Source organism: Populus nigra, chromosome 1 (genome assembly GCF_951802175.1).
Source record: "Populus nigra chromosome 1, ddPopNigr1.1, whole genome shotgun sequence".
In the NCBI taxonomy this organism is placed as follows: domain Eukaryota; kingdom Viridiplantae; phylum Streptophyta; class Magnoliopsida; order Malpighiales; family Salicaceae; genus Populus; species Populus nigra.
The window spans coordinates 2647731-2664248 of record NC_084852.1 but is presented as its reverse complement, the minus strand read 5'-3'; the positions used below and the strand labels follow the sequence as shown (position 1 = coordinate 2664248).

General features: G+C 31.4%; 1 protein-coding gene across 1 annotated transcript; it reads right to left on the bottom strand.

The window, feature by feature from the left end:
* Positions 1–10438: 10438 nt before the first annotated feature.
* On the bottom strand, positions 10439–12654 carry LOC133695142 (NAC domain-containing protein 43-like). Its single transcript, XM_062116986.1, has 3 exons — positions 12188–12654; positions 11813–12081; positions 10439–11514 (listed from the first exon to the last, which is right to left on the bottom strand). Exons 1-3 carry the CDS (start codon positions 12372–12374, stop codon positions 10714–10716), a joined length of 1257 nt encoding a protein of 418 aa, XP_061972970.1. The 5' UTR covers positions 12375–12654; the 3' UTR covers positions 10439–10713.
* Between the last annotated feature and the right edge of the window lie 3864 nt (positions 12655–16518).

Below are 16518 nucleotides of genomic sequence, written 5' to 3'. Positions count from 1 at the left end.
TATTTTTATCACTTGTGTTGATTTATCATTCAATAAATAACTAAAAAATGATCAATCAATCCAATTACAATTTTATTATTTTATTCATAAGTAAAATAAAATATTCAAAATTTTACATTTTTTTATACACCTAGTTTTTCTATATATCCAAAAGATTCGAATTCCTTCTATATTTTAGTAAAAGAAATTCAATAACTAACAGCATCGTGAATAAGGATCTAATCTAGTAACCTACCTAATTTTATTAAAGAAACTAAACATAATAATAATTAAGTCTCTAGCTTACTTTTTAGTATTGAATCTTCACTTTATATTAAGAGATACCGTTATTTTCTCCTCAATAATCATAATGTTAAACTCAATCCACTTTATATATTAACTTAAAAATTTAAGATTTGAAACTTGATCTATGTCAGGTTTTAAGTTAAACCGAAAAAAATATTAATTCGGTCAATTCTAAAATAATAAGATTTTTTTAAATGGCCAAAACATTTTCGTTTGAATAAAAATGAATAAATGATTGATCCATATTGATTTAATGACTCATGAATTGAACCTGTAAACTAATTGTTTTTCGAATGAATTCTCACATCTATGTTCAAGATGATTTGCTTTAATGATGGCAACAAGTTGGGTATGACAAGAGCAAGTATGGATTGTGTGGATCGATTTTTTAACTGATACGGGGTCGTCGTACGTATAATATATTTTAATGGATAAGACATGAGATTAAATTAGTCCATATATTTTAACAATTAATCATGTTTTAGCTAACTGTTTTATTCCTTAGTTTTATTAAAGTGAGTAATAAAAATATTATTTCTAATAATATTTTGAATATTAATTCTTTTTAAGTTTTTTATTCTTATATTTAAAATAAATAATATTTATTATTCCTAATAATATTTTGGATATTAACCCCTTTTAGGTTTTTTATCCTTATATTAAAAGTGAATAATATTTTCTTGTCAAAAATAATTTTTAAATATAAGCCAAAATTCTTTGGAATTTTACAAACTTGTTGTAAAATCCATAAAATATTTTTTTTTTATAAAACAACATGCAAAAATATTTTAAATTTTCTTTGAAAAAATATACTCAAATAACTTTAGGATTTTTAGCCATATGCAAGGAAAAAAATATATTTATATTTTTTTAGGCTTTGTTTGACAAAAACCTAATTTTTCTTGTAATAAAACTACCCAAAATAGACTAAAGGGGTGTTTATCAAAGACAACTTTAAACCCCAAAAAACCCTTATAAAAAAAATGGCAAACCAGACACAGTATAAACCCTTTGATCTAGATTTTTTTCTCAACCCAACTAGGTTGACCCAAAATATTTGGTTCCACTATAAACCGAATAAAAAATCTGGGTATGACCTAAAAACAATCCAATGCTAAAAAATAGATTAAAAACACAAAAAAAACACACAAAAAATGGAATAAAATGGATCAAACACCACAAAAATAAAGAACACCAAGAACATCGAGAACACCAAACATGAACATAACAACGTGGGTTCCAAAATAGACCGGATTTGGTAAAAATAAAGGCGCGTACATTGTTGCAAATCATGCAAGTATCAATATTTTAGCATCCATTCACTTTGATTATTAATAAATTATCATGATTTGGCTAAATGTGTTTCGTTTCAAAACCAAAACCCTAGGATTAAACATCTTTTAAACTTGTTATTGATGCGAATAAACAGTAGATTATTGGTTAATCATGCATAAGAAAGGTGTATGTGCAAAGAAATTGACTAAAATTGATCCAAATGTAGGGGTTAAGAAAATATTCTTCCTAAGAACACGAAGAACATTGCCTAAAACTTAGAAAAAATGCTCTAAAATGGCAGCTATTGCCAAGCCTAGGAATGGGCATTTTTGGTTTCTAAGACATGCATTTTTACATAAACATGTTTGAATCTAAAAAATTAACAAAAAAATAAAAAATAAAAATATCAAAATCAAGTAAGAAGTATCAAATAAAAAATACATAAACTTAAAACAGGTAATATGTTCACACAACTTGGATTCAAAATTGGTTTTCTGAACTCATTTTGTGCATGAATAAACCTAGCAAACAAAGAATAAAATACCCTTGCTTTAATATGCATAGTTTAAGTTAAACAAAAACTAAAACAACATTATGTATCAGAAACAAACTTAAACAACAACTTTAATATATCAAAAACATAAAACAAATCAAAATAACTTCATTAAATAAAAATCACAGCAACAAAAAGGTAAATACAACATTATTTGTTGAGCATTCAAACCACTTTTCTATGCTTATAAAGATAAATATAAAACAAAAAACAAATAAAAAACAACAAATGCAGGTCACTAAAAACCTCCTTTTGGATTAAAAAAGTATACCTATAAAAACAACTAGTTCTTTGTTTTTTTTTGGAAATTTTTGTCTCTCATAAACTTATAAAGCTAAGAAATCTTTTGTTTTGGCTCATAGACCTCTACACTTATGTTTTTTATTGATATTTCTCTTATTTTTCTTATTCATTCTTTTCTTTTTTTCCTTCTCCTTTGCCTTTTTTTTTCTTTTCTAAACTTGGGAGGTATTTACAGGATTTTGCTAGGGTTTGGGAGGTTTTGAATCCATTTATGACGTCTTGATCTTGAGAGAAGTGTTGTAAACCCTTGATAACGACACATTGAAAAGGCTTTGTGTGTGAACACACGAAAAATATGTTGATTTTTGCATGATAGTTGCATTGTCAAAGCTGACCGGGTTGCCCATTTTGGAGGCCTTGTTGGAGCAATTCTGACGTCATTGTCACCTGAAACCACTTGAAGTTGGTAGAGGGGATGCACATCTTTCATTTGAATCCAACCTTGCTCAATCTGGAGGTTTGTAGCTTCATATTCATGCATTTGAAGTTGTCAACTCGATCACCCAAAACTGTAAAAAACAGAGGTCAATCGACGAATGACATGTCACTCACCTTCTCTTCTTTAAGTCTGAATGACATGTCATTTAGGGTTTTTGATTTGGGATTGATGAATTTCAAGTGAGCTGTTATTCTTCTAATATCTTTTAATTACATCCATAATCGCCTTCAAACTTTTAATTTCATGCATTTTCACCCATGACAAATTCAATTATCAGCCTTTGAGTTGACTACCTTTTTCATTTTAATCCTTGGTTCTGATTTGTGCATTTTAACCTTCAATTGACAAATAAATTTTTAATTTCTTTAATTTGAGCATTCTGATATACTCTGCTTGCTAATAGGGTGTGTGTATATATTATATATATTATATTTTCTTTGTAATTTCTCTTTGTATTTTTTTTTTCTAATTGCTTTGTTTACGTGGGCCTAAAATGAATAACAACAATCTCTATTATTGACATCCTTTGCCCATGATGTAATTGCTCTTACTAATTGCTTTATACCTCTCTGATCTTAAATAAAATAGAATAGAATAAAATAAAGTGCTAGCTGTTTTTTGCATTGGAAAAACATACTTGGATTGATCTGTTTAATGTTTTTCGTCTTCTGTCATCCTGACTGAGATGCTGTGTCAATCCTAGCATACGGTTAATCCCATTGTTTGGTAAAATAGTATGATTTGACACCGAGTGGTTTCCTCTCTTTTGCGAAGAAATATCTCATAATCTTGTTAGCTTCGATGCGCAGCTGCACCATCTAGCCCGCATTTGTGCAAGGCATTGTTTACATCAGCACTAGTAAAGCATGAGAAGATGGAAAAAGGTTGCGAAAAAGAATTATAAATTATTTTTTTTTAAGCTTTTAAGTCACATCAACAAACCATTGAAGAATCTATTCTAATTGTCTTAGTTTTTCACGATGATTAAGCTACAGGACTCAGAACTTATCCTATTTATCTAGAATTTTTTCGTGATTCATGCTGTCTCCATTTCAAGCTCGCTCCTAGATGTTACCTCTCGCCATGTTATCTGACCCTACACACCTAACAATTAAGTCCTTTCGAGCTCTTTTTGTACAATCGAAACACTACCCACATGTTTTTGTTGGATATTATTTGTGTTGTGTCCAATCTCCATTTCAAGCTCAAGGAATCCATTGGCCTACGGCGTGTTATTGATATGAATGATCATCTCGGTTTTGGTTTTCCAATTTTGTTTTTAATCAAGATTTTTGAAATTTATTTTCTTTTATGATAGTCTGGTTCTGAAATCGAATCGAAATTACGTCATATACTATTCATTTTTAAGATGCTTTGCTGACGACATGATGAATATCGAATTATTAGCTAGAACTTACGTTGATTTTTATTTTTTTTAACTAAACCAAGCTTCTCCAGCCCATTTTCTCCGTTCATGATGGAAATCCTCCACCTCCCATAAAAAAGTAAGGGACAAGGAAGGGAGCAATGTCAAAGCTAGGCTTGATCACTAAGACCAGCCCAGGCTTCGTTGGAGGTAAGGTTGAGAAAGTACAATTTTATGTTACATAAATAGTGATTGTGTATGCGATTGAACAATTTAGGCAACCCACTTCCCTACGTAAATGACGAAACATAATATTTGTGTCTTGATCTTGAGAAAAGACCATGACAATTGACACGATTCAATTGGAAGACAGAACCATCATGGCATGCCAATTTGAGTCCGATTTTGCAAGTGATTTCCCATATGGCCATGATTATTAAGGTGACATTAATATATTTTTAACTAAGTATGTGGATAATTGTCCTTGTGATCATGATCACAGCTACTAAATTATTTTTCTACTAAGCATAACAAACATTAGTGTGGTTTGGTGGGATAACAACGGACAATATTCAAGCTTGAAACACCAACACCATTGCATCAGCTAGCTATTGGTCTAATTCTGTTTTGTATTTTCTACGAGGTTGACATGTTTGGTGCTGTGCTACGACTCGTTTGATATTATAATGATAGTTTTTTTTTGAAGTTTTTTTATTTAAAAATATATCAAAATATATTTTTAATATTAGCATGTCAAAATCATATGAAAATATTAAAAAAAATTAATTGGAAGCAAAGAAAATATAATTTTTTTTAAATTTTTTTCAAAAACATTTTTGAAACATAAAACCAAACACATTTGCAGTATTTTTTTCAAAAATAATTTTTACTTAAAAATGCATCAAAATAATTTATATATGTATATATTTTTATTTTTTACATCAATACATTAAAATTAAAAAAAATTAATTTAATATTTTTTTAAAATAAATATTTTTTTAAAATATCCAAAAATAGAAACCGACGCTATCTCTAAAGCAGGGTAGAAGGAGATAACAAAATCAAAGTAAATACCATGACATCAAGATTTGGGCCTACAAGGTAGAATGGAGCTCTCTATTAACCCATCAAGTCCCTTTTTGTGGGGGCAGTAGGTAAATCACAATGTGGGTATTAGGGCCCACTATTTACATGCTAGGTATCCTTAGTGATTATACAATTTAGTATAATTTAAAGTATTTTTTATTTAAAAATATATTAAAATAATATTGTGGCTTATTGAATTAATTTTTTAAATGTTAAACCATATTGTTTTTATTATTCAACGGGAGAATAATACCTTTTGAACCTAAATTACTAAGCGCTAAATTATCAATGACCAAATGTTAAGTACATTTGGACATATACTTGAAATAGACGACAAAGGGATCTTACCAATTCAAAATGGGATGATGTTATGCTCCATTCAAATTCTTTGATAGCTCAGTTCTAACAGAAATAAGATCATTTTTTAGAAAAACAAGACAAAATCTACCACTTGGTGGTAGAAGAGTTACACAAATATATTCACCATCACTAAAGAAAAAATAATTGTTATGTTGATTCCACTGTATACCGTCTCACCATAAACCTGTGGATCGCTGCTACTTTTCTTTTTCTTTTTCTTTTTCTTTTTCCTTTTCTTTTTAGGTGCTGCACGGAAATCAGGAGAAGGGAAAGGAAAAATGGCAATTCCAACACGGTACGAGAAGGTTGTGAACGGAGCTGGTGCAGATGAAGCTTGTTAATTTTATTTTGATAGGTGTTTTGTTGTTTTAATTGAAATGAAATGTTTTAGTTTTAAAGTGTTTTGATGTGTCGTTTTGATGTTATACTGTATTAATATAATTTAAATTTAAAATAAATTGATTATAAATTATGTAATATAAACACAATGCCAAACAAATATAATTTTAAAATTTAAAATATTTCTAAATAGTCAAGATTAAATAGATCTTTCATTTAAAGTAATTCAACTTAAATAAAATATCAAAATATTATGAAAGTAAAATATTTTAACACAAATATTTTAAATATAAAGTTAAGGTCAATGTTATCAAGGCTAATGGAATCTAAAACATCCCTTATTTTGCTCAAATTCCTACAAAATATGAACATGAAAAAAAACAACATGAATATAAACCATATATATTAGTGATAAATCTAATTTTAAAAAATTAATATCATTATTAATTAAAATAGTAATAATAATTTTCAATATTATTATTAATATCATTATTATTGAAAATAGCAATGAAAAAGAGCTTTTTATACTTGGATGGTTTAATTAATTAAATTAAACATGGTTTAATTAATTAAATTAAACATGGTTTAATTTGATTCAATGGCTTTTCAAGAGCGGAACGGAACATGTAGAATGAAACCGGAACATTCTGGATGAAATTTAGCTGAAAAATCCAGAACGAACCGAGATTTAAAATGAGATGAAATTTGTTCTGTTTTGTTCTATTTTTTGAATTGATATGAAATGTTTCGTTTATTTCGAACGAAATAGAACGGAATTAACAACCTTGACATGGAATAAAATCCATAGCAATCATGTTTACCCCTTATTCTCTCATTAGCTTTTACTGTACAAAGTGCCAAATACTTGTTTCATTAGAATTTTAAGAGAATGTTTGTGCAAAAAATAGAATTATTTGAAATGTGCTTTTAATTAACATTTGGAAATGTGATTTTTTTTTATTGTCAGATTTTTATGTTAATTACTATTTTATGACACACATATCTTTGTAAGTTGTTCAGGCATCAACCACGCACCAACTACTGATGTTACCTCATTTATGTTGCCATTTATTCTAGTTTGCGTTCATGCACAGAAAGCTAGGCTTGTAGTGTATTATATATATATATATATATATATATATATATATATATATATATATATATATATATATATATATATAAAGGATGTTTCTTTTCTGTTTTTTTTTGTCAGTTTAGTGCACAAATTAATAATTTTTTTTTTGTTTGTTTAGCCACCAACCATTGATGTAACTTCACTATGCTGGTACTTTATTCGGTTCATTTTCTGGCTATTCTATACACTTTTAATTAAATTTGAACGAAGGAGAGAGTACACACGGAAGGCAAATGTCTAATTGACAAGAAAGAAGAGGAAGAAGAAGAAATAAATATAGGAAAAAACAAATCTTAAATTAGAATTCTGAACTTCCAAATTAAACATTAATCCTTAATTTTGACCATTGCAATGTTTAATTCGAATTATTTAAATCCCATCACAAAAAAAGGCCTACTGGCTATTGGCCCAAGTCTCTTCTTTATCTCATTTATTTACATATTTCCCACTCTTTTCAGTTAAATTATGGGAATATATATATATATATATAAAAGGAATTTTGGGCACGCACGGATGAAATTGGTGGAGTAAAAACAACATCATCCACGTAAATATCAACCTCTACATGCACAGATTTAATTTGTTGCCAATAGGCACGTATCGGCCTTTTTTTAGCAACATATCTCTGTGCCAACAAATCTTGATCACATCTAATAAAACCATCATTACAAAGCATTAGTATTCTTCCCCCCCTGTGTGAACCTTATCCTCCAATAACTCCTTGATGCTATTTGATCAGCAACCTAGCTCCTGCTGATCAACTATATATCAAGATTAAATACGACAGTACTCTCTGTTATCAATTATAATTAGTGCATAATTTTACTATGCTAAAGTTACAGTCCAATTGCCAATGAGTGTGCTAGGAGAATTGCAAATTAATGGGGTTAGATGCATGATACCGAACTTATATTAAGTCCTACATGATAGATTAACCTTACCAACATACAAAGACTTGTTTGGTTACCAAATGATATTGTCAATGATCTTAATCAAAGCCTCTTCACATTAATTGTTTTCGATCTTATTTGTACAAAATTGACGGATCAGAGACTTATTTGTGATCGCTAATGGAAACCAATCGCGATGGTCAATTACCTGCACCGAAAAAGTAGTTGTTGGGTCCTTCCATGTTAGCTTGATTAGCTATAAAAAAAATACGTACGAACAGAAAATTGGCCCATACAAAAGAAATTATTGATGAAGCTTAGCATCTGTTTCGAATGTAAATAGAATCAATTAATGATTAGTCATCATCGGATGGTAAAAAACAAGTTAAAGTTCAGTGAACGGAGAATTGTACCTTTGATTTTCCATTTCTCTGTCTAATCTTGTTTAAAGGCTACAAAATATTCTTCAGGAAGCTGCTTCGAAGCAAATGTGTCCTGCCCTAATCAATCGTCATATATGCATCATGTATATGTGTGTGTGTGTCTCTCTCTCTCTTCTTTTCATTTATATAATTAATATTTTGATCATGGGCAAACCATTAGCGACCAAAACCTCATTTTCTAGGGCCATGAAAATACCTTTATGAAATGGTCTTATTATCATGAGAAGCCAAAAGGGATTCCAAATTTCCAATAACTTTTTACAAAAAAACAATCCACGATTTCCTCATGTAAAGCAAGTTGGAGGACAGGAGAGCAGGCTTTCCTACCATTTTGTGTATCTGGCATGCAAACTTTCAATATTTATTGAAACCTGTTCAAGTCTTGGTAATTTTGGTCTCTTTGATTATTATGTTATGCACGAGAGAGGATCACCTAATAAACCCAGAACCAAAAAAAACAGAGTGAAAAAAGTATCATGAAAATTCAGGTTATTTGATTCTCCCCGTCGTCCTCGTCGTCCTAGAGAAATTTCGTGTTGACTTTTCACGAAGTTTAAATTAAGGAAAAAAAAAGCAACAAATATGGTGCATGCTAACTCATGCCTTTCGGGTTCATTTTTCCAAAATTGCCCCACGTTCTTTGGATGAGAAACAGCTATCATTACAAAAAAATTACCCTTTGAGGATTAATAGGTATAATACATTTAAGATCTTAAGTTAGATTTATCCATCACATATATTTTCTTTTTTAAAATACATTTTCTTCATTAATATTGCAACCCAGCACTGAATGACAGGCGGAAAATAAATAGATTGTGCAAGAGAAGACTAAGCAAACAAAGCCAGATGCTAGTGAAAATTGATAGAGGGACTATGCCTCTCAATTTCTTGGATTTCATGATCACAAATAAACCACTGCATGTATATGCTGATTACTATGGAAATATAGTAGTGTATGACATAACATGTGCCTCCCTATAATTTATTGTTCTTCTAGGTGTATCTAACTTGGTCAAGGTATCAGTAATCTATACAAAAATGTCTTTTCGAAGTAGATATCTTGAGAGATTCCTAATAAATGAACGATAAATATAGATTGATGGCATTGTCAGAGAATGATGGTCAGTCCCCATATATTCATCCAAAGCTGTTAGAGATAAGGGAAATCATTAGGCTTAGCTCATCTTGCTTTGAAATTCAAATATTGAATATTGGAGCATTACAGCACTTCAGAATTTATAGAAATTACACATATAATTGATTGATATTTTTTCAACACCATGGTTATATTAATTATCGAGTTCGTGGAATACCCAAAGAACGTACTATCACTTCGATCCTTTCATATTTTACATGGGTCCCAAGATGGATCACAAATTAAACCTTTTGTTCTTTTTTCTTGTATCGCTATATAATTCAAAAATCATCATTCAACAATTTATTAGAAAACTTAAAAGGAGGCATTAAATAATTTCCAAAATTTAAATAAATCAGGAAAGTATATATTTATATCTACAAAAAACATCAACTTAGAAGTCTTATGTCTAGGACAAGACCAAGGCACTACTCTTTGCTCCCTATTGTTAATGATTTTCGAGTGGTAAGGTAACTCATCTTTCTCTCTTTGTTATCTTACCTCGGCTGTAGCATAAAGATAACTCATCTTTCTCTCTTTGCTATCATCTTTATTGGTACGTAGATTAGGTTTTGAGACCCCATGACCTCACTATTCTTCGACAAAACAATAACCAATCGATCAATCTTGGATTATTGGCATCTTTACAATATCACCATGCCATGTGGGTAATATCATTTGTGTATGTGCCGACCCCAATACCACATTAAAGTCAGCTTTGTGCTATAATTGGCTTGTCAAGCTTTTTCAATATGGTTAACGAATTTAGGTAAGACCTCAATCACCTTTGGATATGATTACAAGTAGGAAGAGCAAATCACTCAGAAAGTTAAAATGAAACTGTAGATGTAATATTCTTAGATAACAATTTTTGAATAAAATGGATGACATATATCGTTATTTAGGATATTTACAAAATGGTGTGAATTGACTATGCCATCCCATCGCAAATATTTCTAAAAACTATATATCACCCAAATTTAAGCTTATTTATGCAATACATGCATGCACTAGATACATAAAGACTACTAAATAACGTATACGTACCTAGACTCTTAGGGTTTCTAGATTACTCGTTAGGGTATACAATATTGAGCACTTTTGTTATACCGATAAGTGGCATAATGGGTCCGATGATGATGATGGAGACGAAGATTTAGTGAAGCCCCATAGGTCATTCTCGTTGGTATACACATGAGAAGTATTTGCTTGAATGTTTGATGATGATCTATGAGAATTTTGCAAGTGTGATAATTGCATGTCATCATCAGGAGAAAGACCAAAACTCGCATTTGGGCCGGTAGTAAAGCAAGATAAATGCTTGGATGTCTCTGCTTCATGTCCATTAAGTTGTGATGCCACTAGACGATCAAGAGTTACCCAATCGTTAAGTTGCCCGGATTTGGAGCCATGAATTACGGATGATGAGATCATGTCGAAAGTGCCATTACCAATTTGGTTTGAAGAGGAAGGTTCATTCTCTGTCAGCATCTCATCGTACGATTGGTGATAACAAGATTTGAAACTTCGATCTTGATCAAAAGATGGACTGCTTATTGGAATAGAAGGGAGTGGTGGGCTGTCTAGCCGAGGAAGGTGCATGAATCTTTCATGGAGCCCATCACCGATGCTATTGTCTGAGAGAAACCTTAAACTACTGTTGTTGTTGGAGATATTCATGTTGCTAAAAGTTTCATTCTCCATCTTGCAAGTCCTTCCCATATAGAGAAGTATTTGATCAAGAACTCCATCATTTCCTGAACCAAGAATCTGATGAGCCTTTGAATCCAATGAGCTTGATGAGCTTTTGGGACTCTCAAGGGTTTTTTGATAGTTCTTCTTTCTAAATACCCGGCAAACCACCCACCCTTCTTCAGGGATTGCCTCTCCTATAGGATTTGAGACCTGCAGGATTCAGAGAGTGAACAAATCAATACCAATAGTTTCCTTCAAGTCAAAATACACGAAATATTGTATGAGATCTCAAATTTGAATCCTGTTTAAAAAACAGTATAATTTTTATTTTTGTTTAATTTTCATCTTTGAAATCAACTTCACTTTCAATTATAAAGAATGGTCCAGGTATTTTTTTTTTCATAGAAAAAACAAAAAGAAAAAAAAAAGAGACAAGACAAGAAAAGGTAAGAGTATGGGATATTCAAGCATATAAAATAAAATTAAGTATAGGGAAGATACGGCTTACATTAGTGTCGTTGGTGCTGTCATCAAGCCTATATTCATGCATGATCCAATCGGATTTCTGTCCATGTGGAGCTCTTCCTCTGTAAAACACAAGAGTCTTTCTCAATCCAATTCTTTTAAACCCACTATAGATGATCTTATCACGGCCAGTGGCTTTCCAAAACCCAGCAGCCGTAGCTCGATTTGTTCTAGTCCCTGTGGGATATTTCTTGTCTTTGTGACTAAAGAAATACCAATCATTCTGTGGTGTAGATCCTATTTTGCACTTCTCTACAGTCCCAACAAAGGATAATTTCGTTAGTCAACATGTTTGGAAAATAGAGAGAAGTTATGTAGAGAAAGATATAAATGGAGATCACACTAGCTTAATTATTACCTTGGATGTCCCATGGCTCAAGCTTATTAAGATCAACCTCGCGAATTACATCAAGGTCTATCTTCTCATTAGCAACTTTCTTCCTGAGGTAGTAGTGAAGAAGCTCTTCTTCTGTTGGGTGAAATCTAAAGCCTGGAGGGACCTGAGACTGACCATTTATTGATAGATTCATCATATCCTCAGGCATTATAGGTAGTGAGGCTTGAAAATATATGATCAATGTACATGTAAGAGAAAAGGAGAGTAGCTAGAGATCAATATGAAAGAGAAACGGAAATGAGAGACAACATTTACAAAGTTTGTTGAGGAGAGAGGGTGCGTAAAGGGTAATGCAGTCACGATAATTTATAATGGTTTGTAGGGCATGTGAGGGAAGGGTCCAAAAATGCATGAAAAGTTTTGGAATCAATGCTATTAATGTACTTAGTGTGGATTCTAAGCCTTGGAGAAGAGCTAACCTAGAAGCTGATGCTAAAGAGAGAAAGAGGGTATGGTTTTATAGGCCCACAATATAGGTACTAACAATTGGGTCCATCAAAGAAAAAAATAAAATAAATTCAGACTGCGTTAGAGGTAACTATTTGTATTTGTGTGAGCAGGAGGAAAGCCCCATCTCAACTACGACCCATGACCTTAATATCTATTTGAAAGGCACCTCTAAAACCTCCACTATCCTAAAAAAATCTCTCTCTTTTTTTCTCACTCTAAACATCACTCGTTTTACTTGTGCAACCACCTCAACGACAAGAAGGCAAGTGAGAGATGATGGGGTCGGGAGGCACTTAGCTTTCATGCATGGTCCCTGAAGGAAGAAAGACATGATGTGCTTTGTGGAGACTCAGCAACTTAATTTCCATATTTCTTTCTTCCTTACCTTTCTCTTTTTTATTCACATTTTATCATTGCAGTCACCAACTATGTACATCATGGCAGTAGCACAAGAATAAGATGAGAGCGATCACTTCTCGGGGGGAGGGGAGTAAAAATTAATACAGTGTCTTAAAAAATTCATTGAGTAGTGCAAATACTGCTATATATTTCAAGAATTTTGGTATAATTTACAACCACGTGCCTTGAAAACCTTAAGAACGGCTACTAGAGTCCAAGGGGAGTCCTACATAATGGTCATGTACCTACGAAATCGTGAGAGAGGACTCTCTCGTAGACGTGCATTTTCCTTTCTTGAACTTATTATATTTTCCCTTTCCATGATTTTACATGACAACTGCTGAATCTTTCTTTCAAAAAAGAAAACACTTCCTCTAGAGTCAAAATGGCAACCACTAAGAAACCAGTGGTGAGAAAGGCATCTAATAATGCGTTCCCATTTTGTTTCTTCTCTTTCTTTGTTTTTTACCGAATGGGAGACAGAAATGGTCTATCCGAACTCATGTAGTAGTATTCTTTAAGTTCCTTTTTGACGCCACGGTAGGATCATTGTTTTGCTATTTTTTTGAATTTTTTTTTATTTTATATTATTTTTTGTGTTTTTGAGTTATTTTGATTTATTAGTGTCAAAAAAAAAATTAAAAAAAATTATTTTGATGTATTTTCAAGTAAAAAACATTTTGAAAAACAACATTTACCACAATTTCAAACAAATTTTAAATTATCCTAGCTAGCACAAGTCTAGCATAACCCTTTTACATTAATTTATTGCTTTCATTAGTGACTTTAGGATTAGAAACATCATTTAGGGAAGAGATATATAACATTGTTTAGCTGGTACACTGCTAAAAATTAGACAAAGAAATGAAAAAACTGAAGAAAAATATTTTATCATGGTTTAACAATCGAAAATACAATGCTAAAATAATCGACAAAAATTCCATTGATGATTTTAAAAGAAAAACACGAGCAACTCAATTTCAAACCCAATCTCTCTCTTTTAATTTTTCCTTCTTTCTTTCCTCTCTTTCTCTCAAACAAAACCGACTAAGCCTTTCCAAACCATTAATTTCCAAAATTAGTTCAACTTGTGCTTAATTTATGTGCTAAGTTTTGTTCAATTCTTTGATTTCTCACTCAGATATTGCAAATTTAACTTTAATTTCTCATTTTCTTTTCTCTCATTTCATCATTATTTTTCAAAACCCTAGTTTTGTTTGGATGTTAAAAATTAGGAAAAATCTTAAAGGTAAAAAAATTCATTAATTTTAGAGTGTTTTTGTATGGTGATTTTAATGATCGATTAACTTGACTTTTTTTTTATTAGTTGGGTTCATTGTTGTTATCTTAAGACCTGGTAATTTGGATCTTAAGAAATTGAAAAGGTTGAGATTTTCACTTTTAATCTATTTTATTCTATTGTATTTTCAATGGGTATCTTTACTGTAGTTTCTTAGCTTAGATGCTTGTTTAGTTTGCTTAATTCCATTGATTATTACTATTTTATTTTTTTAATTATATTTGTAATCCCCTATCAAAAATAGATAAATATGGATTAAATAGGGTAACTATTAATTAAAAAATGATAAATTAGAGAGAAAATAAAGTAATAAAATAATATGTGAAATAGTAACTAACAATAAATCATAAAAATTTCTTGATCAGGTAAAAATAATGATTTAAAGTTGGCAATCAAATGAGCTTCTCAGATTTATTAGCATCTAAGAAGGGATAACCAAATTGTTTAGCATTCATGAGGAGATGGTTAGATTTGTTGGCAACCAAATAGGTTTGCCAAACTTACTAGTATCCGTGAAGGGATGACTAGATTGATTGGCATTCATGAGGAAATAGCTGAATTTGTTGGCAACCAAATGGGTTTACCAAATTTGTTAGCATATACGAGGGAATGACCTAATTAATTGATTGGCATCCATGGAAGATGGCCAAATTTGTTGGTAATTAAATGGGTTTGCCATATTTATTGGCATCCACGAAGGGATGGTCGGATTATACTTAGTAGTCATAGTATCAATGACTAAGAATGAGAAATGAATTATACTTAGTGGTTGTCGTTTCAGTTACTAAGTATAAGATATAAAATGATATTTAGTGACCGTTGTATTAGTGATTAAGGATGAGAAAAAAATGATACTTAGTGTTTATAATGTCAGCTACTAAGAATAAGATATGAAATAATACTTAGTGACCGTAATATTGATGACTAAGAGTTGAGAAGAAGACCTGGCTTAACCTATTGGTTAGCCAACCCTTTTTTTTTATATGTGTAGGGTAATATACAATAGTAAGAATAGATATTACAACACTATAGTAGTGCCTATAATATTTTCTATATATATACATCCTATAATATGCCCCCTCAAGCCAGAGGTGGAGGATCGATCCGAAACTTAAAGTGAAAAGCAGTGAAAGAAGCAGTAAGAAGTAGCTTAGTAAAGACATCTACAAGTTGATCCTGAAAGGAAATAAAATAAATCTGAATATCTTTCTTCATAACCATATCTCATACAAAATGATAGTCAACCTCAATATATTTAGTACGAGCATAAAAGATAGGATTCGTAGATAAATAAGCCATAACCTCAACAATGTTGTCTGTTAATGATTTATACTCAGCTTTAGTAGAGGAGCGAGCAATAGTGCGTTGTTTGCCTGATTTCCAAGAAATTTATGTCTAATGAAAGAGAATAAGGTAACGACCCGTAGATTTATGATAATCAATACTGTTTGCTCAATCTGTATTCGTAAAGCCATGTAACGCAAAGGAGAAACTGCGAGTGATATATAAGCCATAGGTTGTCGCACCCTAAAGATAACGCAAAATGCATAGTATGATAGCTTTGGAGGTAGAGATAAGAGTATCAACTAGTGTATATTTATATTGTCGTAGCATTAGATCCATACTGGTGGATTGAACCTCAATGCCCAAAAAATAATGAGTAGTGCCTAAGTCACGAAACTTAAACTCTGAACGTAGTAACTGTATTAAGCGGCAAAGCACAGTAAAGTTGCTACCAATAAGCAAAATATCATCAACATAAACCCAGAGATAAAAGATATCATCACCAACAAATAAGATAAATAAGGAGGTGTCAACCGTGGAAGCACGAAAGCCAATAAAGAGTATAAAATCACTCAAATGAATGTACCGAGCCCGCGGGGCCTGTTTTAAACCATATAGAAACTTATACAATCGGCATACATGAGAGGGAAGGGCAGAGTAAAAAAAGCCTTTGTTGAGCTCTAGGTTGTTTCATGTTGACCTCTTCATAAAAAAAGGCTATTGTTGAAGGCATTATGGATATCAAGTTGATAAATCTTTTAATCACACAAAACCACAATGGAGAAAACTAATCTGACGGTCGCCTACTTATAACAGGACTGAAAGTTTCAGAGTAATCAATGCCTTCTTGTTGAGTAGA

Excerpts from the sequence above, each read along its gene's own strand:
- LOC133695142 (XM_062116986.1), bottom strand. The coding sequence starts at position 12,374 with ATGCCTGAGGATATGATGAATCTATCAATAAATGGTCAGTCTCAGGTC. Across the intron at positions 12,082-12,187 it reads TGAGCCATGGGACATCCAAG|AGAAGTGCAAAATAGGATCT; the intron begins GTAATAATTAAG and ends TTGGGACTGTAG. Across the intron at positions 11,515-11,812 it reads ACAGCACCAACGACACTAAT|GTCTCAAATCCTATAGGAGA; the intron begins GTAAGCCGTATC and ends TGAATCCTGCAG.